Source organism: Cupressus sempervirens, chromosome 2, assembly GCF_028749045.1.
Source record: "Cupressus sempervirens isolate cs-2001-9-10 chromosome 2, ASM2874904v1, whole genome shotgun sequence".
NCBI classification, from domain to species: Eukaryota; Viridiplantae; Streptophyta; class Pinopsida; order Cupressales; family Cupressaceae; genus Cupressus; species Cupressus sempervirens.
The window spans coordinates 15,759,270-15,769,006 of record NC_143119.1 but is presented as its reverse complement, the minus strand read 5'-3'; the positions used below and the strand labels follow the sequence as shown (position 1 = coordinate 15,769,006).

General features: G+C 32.4%; 1 protein-coding gene across 1 annotated transcript in view; it reads left to right on the top strand.

Moving 5' to 3' along the window:
- The first annotated feature begins 2,779 nt into the window (after window positions 1-2,779).
- LOC149570858 (RAN GTPase-activating protein 2-like) overlaps window positions 2,780-9,737 on the top strand; it is a 29,509-nt gene continuing 22,551 nt past the window's right edge. The window contains exon 1 of the mRNA XM_089815647.1: window positions 2,780-2,920. Within this exon, the coding sequence (XP_089671773.1) occupies window positions 2,780-2,920 (141 nt within the window). The remainder of the gene's footprint in view (window positions 2,921-9,737) is intronic.

Sequence of the window (9,737 nt, the reverse complement as noted above, 5' to 3'; positions counted from 1 at the left end):
TTGTAAAATGATCTTGTCAATATTTTATAAAAGAATGCAATTAAAACTACATGCAGTATACATATATATAGTAAATACAAAATAACATGGATTACCTTAATAAATGTATGTCAATCGTGTGTTTTCAACCCTGGCCCAAATTCACTTTTCTTTGATATAAGATTGTTTATGCTTGCAGCAAATCTTGTGGGAAATCGTATTTTTTTTATGACTTCTTTTATAGAATTTCTCTACTTGCTCTAACAATAACCAACTAAGGGAACTTATATCAATTTGGTCTCCATTGTTATTTGATTGAATGCCATTTTTCATTGCATGGTTGGATTCTTCAATATCACTACAAGTTTTGACAATTTGGTCTTTGTCAAGCCTTCCATCCAAGATTTTCCATAATGTCTCTGTTACATTCTTTCCAATATGCATAGGATCAAACAAATGCACAATTGGGAGTTTCTCATAGCATCAACCTAGTAAATTGCATAGGATAAAAATTTAGTCCTTTTGAAAGTTGGTCATTGATGCCTTGATGACCTTCACAAGCATCAATTAAATCATCAATAAACAAAACACAATATCAAAATATAAATTTGAAACAAAAACCATCAAATGGAATGACATTACCTCGATGATTTATTTTATTGTATGCCAATTTCCATAGGTGAGATGTCATTCTCTATGGCTTTGATGTAGTCTCTTCTTTCCCATTGAAAAGATATTTTTCAAAAATTCGGTACTTATGATTTCTATGCAAAAAGTGTCTATTCTCATCGAACACCTGCTTTCTTAAACTTTTTGAATGACAAGATTTCATCTTTGGACCACAAAATGGACATGCAAATTTTCTCTTTCTCTAAAGACCTACAAGATCATTTATAATTGGATTAAATGTGTTAACTTTGACATACCAAAAAAAAGGTGTCAAGAAGAGAACATACCACAAAAATATATTAGCCCAAGGGCATCGTGTATTGTCCATACAAGCATTGCATGAAATTGAAAATGTCTTTGTCCTATTCATCTATAGATGTCATACATAGTAACCCCATTCAATAACACCATCAACTTGTTGATAAGGCATTCAATATATACATTGATATCTTTAACTTGGTACTTACCTAGTTGAACGAACAAAAATATTACATTATTATTATGACCATTTTGATGGATTAGCAATAACAAATGAATTTAGATGACCATTAAATCAAAAAATACCTGGAACAATCAGTGTCAACATTATGTTCTCTCTCTTTATGGACAACCAAGGAGGTATGCTATTGTTGATAAAAAAAACAAGCCAGACCGAGTAAGTGGATCTCATCTCTCCAAAAGTATTGACACCGTCTACTGCCAATGAAAGCTTGAGATTACGAGGTTCTTCTTTAAAGTGTGGCCATTTTCCCTCTATTTCCTTAAATTCCAAACCATCTATAGGCATTTGCATAATGTCATCTTGACTTTTATTGTGTGCATGGTAATCCATAAATTGTGCCTAGCTATTGCACCTGAATAATCGTTGTAGAAATGGAATAATGGGAATATGCCAAAGAACCTTGCAAGGCACCTTTTTTATTAATTGATCTAATTGATATCTACTAATATGAAAAATAGGGAATTTTGTTGCAAATTCATGTTGTTTATGATATATAATATGATCGTTCAGACATGCATATATTCTTTGATACTCCATTCCAATATCTTCCATGATGGCAGATAATTCTTAGTATGAGCGAGGTAGAATGTTTGATGGTGGTAACAAACACTCACTTATCAACCTATGACCAAAAATATAATTTGTTAATTTAAAGAATAGTAATTGCTATACAAACCTGACATTAATTGTAAGGGAACTATAAGTAAACTAATGAAAGAAGATGGCATACCTTAACATACATGTCATTGCTACGTTAGATAAACCATTCATAACCTTCAAGTTCACCAAAAACAATATAGTGGCAAGAAAATTTGTTTTGTAGCCTTCATATAGGGACTCGTGTGCCTTCTCAAGTATATTTACATCAAGCTCTATGTGAACATCATCATCATCATCATCATCTTGATCATCGTGATCATCATGATCATCTTGATCATCATGATCTTCATCATCGTGGTCTTCTTCCATGGTATCATTACCTTCTAATTCAATATTCACACCTCTATGTTCCCTCATTTGGAAATCCACATTCTCTGAATTGTCATGGTCCATAACATGAAACTCAGGGACGTTGACCTATATAAAAATGATGACCTTATATTAACCATGACCGTGATGTCATCATCAAATCATGTCTTATGTAATTTATAAATTATTCAAATACATACCAATGAATGATATTTGTTTCCCCCTTCACTGTGACCATGTTGCCTACAATGTTCCTTAGCTATTTTGATTAGATATCTTTGAGTCTTTAAACCCTTACAAATTTTGCAAGGACAATAACATTTTCCATCACCTTTTCTTTTTAAGTTAAACCATATTCTAGCAATTGTCTCCCTATTTTTTTATGTGTTGATATCATCATACATGGTCTTTCTTGAATGGAATGGCTTGTTGGTGGAAGAAGGATGATTTGTTTGCAACCTACAGATGGAGTAGTAAGAGGAAGACACATATAGAAATGAATACTAAAGTGAGATAGATAGAAAGAGGTATAGATAGAGAGATAGATTGATAAAGAGATAAAGAAATATAAAAAAATGAAAAGAAACAAATACTTAGTTGACCTTCCATAACTCTATCTCTACCTATTGCACTTGCTACATACAAGCACTTCCTGAGAAAATGAGCAGCAACAGCCAAGAAGGGAATAGGAGAGTCCATTTGGTTCAAGAGGAGGAAGCACAAAGTGACCATGGGGCAAGAGAAAATGTTGATCCAGAGAGAGGAGAGTCTCCAATGTTCAATAAAACCTTGCTGAAGACTGTCACAGAGCAAGAACCTCCCAAATGAAACACATTATTTAGAATTCCTTGCAAGATAAGAAGTAAGATCTGCAAAGTTATTGTAGGTTCTGGTTCAACTGATAATATAGCCTCAGTAGAAATGGTAGAGAAGCTTGGATTGAAGAAGTTGCCTCAACCTAACTCTTATAAGGTTTCAAGGCTAAATAAGGAGCAGCGGGTCATAGTAAATGAACAAGTTCATGTTCAATTTCAAACAGGGGAGTACAAAGACAAAATTATTTGTGATGTTGCAGAAATGGATGCTTGTCACCTATTGTTAGGCAAGCCCTAGCAATTTGATGTCAATTCTAAGCATTATGGAAGGAGCAATGTTTACATCATCTCCAAAAATGGAAAGGAATACATCATGAGACCATTGCCAAAAGATAGGAAGGAGATCCAACATGCATCTAGTGTGATGATGGTTGGAGAGAAGGAGCTTTTGAAGACCCTTAAGGTGAAAAAAACCCCTTGCTTTTCCATAGTAGTAAAGCCAAAACTTAGAGAAAAAGGAAAGGAGTTAGGTTTGTGAACCAAGTAGGAGTTAGGACATGCTGGAGTGGGGTTAGCCCAAGATATTTTGGCATATTCAAGAACCTAGTAAAGGGTATTTGGAAAGGTGAAAATAAAAAATTATTTTTACAACTACAAAGGAGGAATCAAGGGCATTATAAATAACAAAGAAGAAAGTTAAATCCATACGACTTCACCTCTATTTACAATTTGACCTTTCTACATGTGAAATATGACAATATACAAAATTTCCAATCACATTTTCACGTAAAAAAGAACACCAAATATACCTTTGGTACAATATCTTTTTCAGATTCTTCACTATCAGATTCTTTAGAACTGCAAGCTCTTGTGCAAAAAAAAGATGAGATGTACTAAGTAATTTTTGATGGGAAATATTTAAACAAATCAACTATCAAAAAAAAAAGTTATGAAATTTAGTTTCTTTATTATGTATTGAAGACTTGTCTTAACCATCGAGTACCTCATCAAAAGACTCGTCCTCACTTGATTCTTCTTTACCATTTTTTAAAACTACAACTAACCCATTCTTCACTACAACTGAGTTATTCTTTCCCAAAGCACTTGGTTTTTTATGTGTTTCCTATAATGCACATTGAATAATATTAAACACAAATTTCTTATCTCTCTTTCAAAAAGTACCAAAAAATTTGATAAAATGAAAAATGTCACAATAGTATAGCAATATTTAAAGATAAAAAACAAATATCTATTAATGTTATGCTAGAAAAGTACAATGAATGTCTTTATCATTTAGAGAGCACCAATTTTTTAATTTTTTTTTCAATTTGAAATAAGGCATTTCAATTAACCATTTGTTCACTATTGAACATCAAAATTCCATAAGCTTGTGATTCCACTGAAACATGATTCTGTTCTACAGATAATTATCCACAACAAAATGACTAACCTCCTTAGAAGAAGAATCGACATGCTAGAATCTTTTGTTGGTAGCTTCTTTGTGATGGAAATTTTTTTTCTTATAGGATGCTTCACCTTTATATATAGAGCATTAACACAAAAATGAGTACCATAAAGTCAAAACATATGTTATATTATCAATATTATCCCAAAAAGCAACAAAATAACTCGCATTCTTCAGATCTGGTATTTTTTTCAACATAAATGTTCTAGTTTGGTCATTTAAAATGTCAGTACGAGGGGTCTCAAAATAGTTATATATGTTATTGAAACCAAACTCGACCCTTTAGGAGTGATCATGACTTTCCAAGTCATCAAAGTGAAAAAAATACAAAAATTGTCAATGACAACTTTGATAGCAATATTAGGAAGTCACCAAGACATGGTTGGGGATTGATGAAGAAAGTTGGTACTTGGACAATAGAGTTATATAAGCTCATTTGAAATCATTTTGAAGGGTTGGAGTTCCTAGTGTATGAAATATTGACTAATAAAGCAAATTGTTTGATGAATCATTCCAAGTAATTTCTTAGTGCATTAATTAAGTTCCCATTTTATGTTTTGTTAGTTGTAAATAATTTTTTTCCTTCTTGGCTAGTTCATTAGCCTAGGTAGAGTAGTTGGTGCAGGAGCCCCACACACAACTAAGCCAATGGTGTAGCTTATGAAGACCACAAAGACAGCTAGAGGAAATCAGGGAATTAATTGGCAAGTTATAAGAATTAGACTAATATGATGATTCAAATATTTGTAATGTCCTTAATAGGACTAAATTAAATTCTAATGGACTGTCATTGTCAAAGCACAAATAATATTGGAGTGTTTAGAGTCTAGGAATGTCAGTGATCATAAAAGATAAAAATTTGGTTAATGGTCTTTTTGTTTAAAGGGATTCCATAAAATATATGTCGACATTATTTTGAGTTTGTTCTATTTTTAAATCAAACCATTCAATTAACCAATGACAGTTGTATTAGTTTTGAGTTAGTTTTAGGCATTTCTATATTTTTGTTTTGAGTCTCTGTTATAAGAGAGACAGTCGGGTGTACAGACAGAGGAGAAAGACATCAATAAGAAAACTCTATACTTTGCAATTGATTTCCATTACTTTGGATCTCTAATTGATTGGTTTGTATTAAAAAGACTTTGACAAGGTATTATGCATGAACTATTATGTTTTATTGATATGTTTCATAACATTGTAGGCTTGTTGTCATACCAATCTTGACTTAAAATAGTTACTCTTGATTTCAATTTGCTGTTGCAGTAACACCTTAGGTAGAATGAGGATCATCCCATGAATGTAGGGGCCTAACTTTCATGAGATGAAATTGTTAACATGTATTATAATCCATTAACAGTGCATATGCAATTTTGTGGGGTGCATAAGTGATCATAGGTTGAAGATATATTGGAATTGAAGGCCATATATAGTAGGGAATATTTTTCCCAAATGTGGAGTGAATCCTATGTTGGAAAACATATAACATATTGAATTTGTGTGTGGAGGTAAGAGTTTGAGGGAACTCTAGTCAAATCGGGTTTGAGTCAAGATTCAGGGACTATGGTGTTGCAGGGCCTGATAGGTCAATCATTTATGAAATGTGATCATTTGTAGTCATCTCATGACTCTAGTGTGAGTTTGGAGAGATAAGGATAGTAGGTGTGATGTCCCTTATTAAATTGATGAATTGTCATGCAAAGATGTGGGGTACAATTATGTATAATCCTATTGGTCTATGGTCACCATATACAATCCTTTGCTATGTTATAAAACTCTTTAAAAAGGGTATTAGGAAGTTTCTTTAGATTGTCAAAATTTTTGAGGAAAACCAAAGTTTTCCCCATTCCAAACATGTAGCAAGATTGACAAGTAGGGTATTGGGCATTTGAGCCAAATTTGTAGAAGTATGGTATTGTCCTAGAGTCTTAAAGATCCCTGTACCAGTTAATTGGGTGTTTAAGAAACCAAGTCAGCATCTAGGAATATTGTGATATACTTAAACAAGTTAATTCCTTGAAGAATTTTAAGTTTTTAATAGGCACAAGTATCTAAGTCTCTTAAGTTTGCAACTATTATTGTGTATTTAATACCAACCACTCTTCCTCTACATCAGTAGTTATTGTAGAAATTGCTCTAATTTGATTTATAATTGTTGGAACACAACAAACTTTAGGAATCTATTAGGAAACTATATATAACTTGGGATCAATATGAAATGATCTTCTATTTTTGGAATCAATCTCTAGGTGGATTCAGGCATACCCGACAAGGTGACATGATGGTTATAGGGTTTGGATAGAGGAGTAGTTTGATTGGTTTGTGCCAATCAAGCATTAGAGTAGGTATAGAAATATCTAAAGGTATAGTTTCCAAGAACTGAGAAGGATTTGAATCTTTTTGTGTTCATTTTGAATCTTTGTAAGGCCTGTCAACAAGTAAAGTCTTAAAACCCTTGTAAGTAGGCTATTTTATAGGAATGAGTTATATGGAGGGGTTGAAGAACTAAAACCTTGAAAATATTCAAGCTCTTTAAAACCATAACTTAATTGGTATATTCTTGAGTTTTTTTTGAAATATTTTCAAAATGGAAAATTTGGAAGCCTAATTAGGGCAAAAGGCTACTAGCCCTAAAATAAGGGTTTGAGGAGATTGATAAGAAACCATGGAATTTTCTATGAAAGAACACTTTGAACCTAATCAAATAGAATTGTATGGGATTCCTCCATCCTACTACAATACTAGTCAAGACCTTTCTGAGTTGAATTAATCTTGATGCTTTGAGTCTTGCATCTTGTTAAAGTGGAATATTGAAGTAGGAAATTGGTAGAGATATCCTTGGAAAGAATAGGAGGATTAAGTAAAGAATTATCCTAGTGTGGGGTCTTGGAGTAAACCCTAAGAAGGCTTATTATGAGCATTGTGAGGTCCTAGTAAAGGTTAATTAGTATTTTCTTACCATTATGACAAGCTGACAACTATAAACTTCTAACAACATTCCATACATTTTTTTGGCCCTAATTCATAGTTGTCAAATTATTTTTGTAAAAAGAGAAGTAGTCAATCTATTCAGCAAGAGAAGAGATTCAACCAATTTACTTCATTTCTTTACATTATTTGTAAAGATTGTAACTTCCAGATATATTTGAGATTGTTAATTTCTTAAGCTTTAATTTTGTTTCTTTATGTGAACTCTACTGTATAGATTCTCAAATGTGATAATAAAAGCATTCAAATTCAATATGTGCTTCAATCTTTTAGTGAAGCTTTCAATACTTACCTCATAGCCACTAGAGTCTTTGGAGGTCTTTGAGCTCCTATTTCTATCCTTTTCCATTTTAAACCTTACGAAGATAGTGCAAATGTATACACTTCAGAGAAGTTGATGGAGGTCATCTAAACTATCAAATTACTATTAAAATGGAGTTCAATTTATTACGATATAAGGTAGTTGACTTCATGTGAAAAATGCATCTATGATGACAATAAAATACTTAAGAAGAATTCATTACAGACACTAATATAAGAAAGACAATAAACTTATAAAGTATAAATCTCATATAACTACAAATTATACTTACTAAATAGTGTAGAGACAATTCTTCTATAAATTGGGATTTACACAGAGCAAGCTTTTGAATAAAAGAAATCACTACATGTGTAGGCTTAAGGATTAAGGTTTGTGTGAATTATATATTTCCTCTAGTATTGAACTTTGAAACAAGGAATCACCATTTGGCCTACAATATACACCAAGAATCATGCACTCCTTGAATTTAACATAGAGTTTAGTAGAGGAGAAGCACTACAAAGGAAAAAAATAATTCCATATTAATTACATAATACTTACTACCTAGCATAGAGGAAGCTCTTTTGGAAAAGTTCTACAAACCTCAATTAAAAATTTGTGAATGGCCCATTTCCTTCTACATAGACTCTTTCAAGTTAAAAGGTAATCAACCAAGTTGATTTGATAAAATTCATCATCGATTATGCAAATAAATATAAGCCTGAGATTTAATATCTAATATATACAAAAGCCAGTATAACTCCTATTAATTTAATAAATATACTTACCCATTAGTGTCATAGAGAAAATAAAATACTTGGATAAAGTACTACTGCCATTCATATATCAACCCAAAGCAAAACATTCAGAGTCATCTTTTTACAGTCTCCATGTAAAAAATTATAATCACGGCTCCATATGACCAAATTAAAGAAAAATGTGGCAAAATTCACAAATCTTAAGATAAGAAAGACCAAGACTCAAGTCACTATCTATCCGAGTTAAGCACAAAACAAGTTCATGTAGAATCATCAGTCATCCAAGCCTCCATATTTGTTTCAAAATACTCACCAAAATGCAAAGACAAATTCTTAAATAAAGGCCTAATACACCATAAAATCCCTTACAGTATCTAGAGACATTAGTGAACTCAATGAGTTTTGTGCGAATGATCTCTCCTATTGTGCGGTATTCTTTGGAAATAAGGTTTGACATCAAAGGAATTAACTAATTTTTCTCCCAAACCATGAATTTTGGTATTATTTTGGTCAACTGATCTTAGTTTATGTCTCAACTTACAAACCCTCCTATTTAGGCCCTCATAACTAGGGCTTCCTCAAACTACACCTTCCCCCAATCAATCCCCAATCAATGATTGTTTAAACAAGAAGGTATCAACTCACCTATTCACCTATTCACTAGTTGTGATGTGAAGCCAGGCAAGTTTGTGTATGCTTGAATAGTGGCCAACAGTTCGAGTTTAGGGTTGCAGTAGATGGGTTTCCAAATGCTCCAATGAAATGCTCCAAGGATGAAGAAAGCTAGAAATCCTCAGATTATCTATGTATGATGCTCGATTGGTGTGGCACTCAAGTGAAATGCTCAGATGACTTGCCACTCAAGTGAAATGCTCAATTGACATGCCACTTTTTTTTTGTCTTTATGTTGCTGTGTTGGTCACAATTGAGACCAACACAAAATAGAAAGCATTGGTCACAATTGTGACCAACATAGACATGTATTTAAAAAAACAAAAGTTTCCTTTATAATGACAACCAACCAAGCCATTTAAAAGAGTTGGTCAAAATTTAAGGTTAAAATTTAGGGTTTAATGTACTAGTGAAAACTAAAAAAATTACACCATGTATGCTTATATAGGCTAGGATTTTCAGGAATATGAGTTGGTCATGTAGTTCAAGTCTATAATTTATTGTGGTCAAATCATAACAATTTTCCTCTTGATTTCTCACATTGTGACTTGTGAAGCTAGCATTTTTTCTCTAAAAATCTTAATTATGAGTGGTTTTTAGTAAAGTTACCATTTTCCTGTAT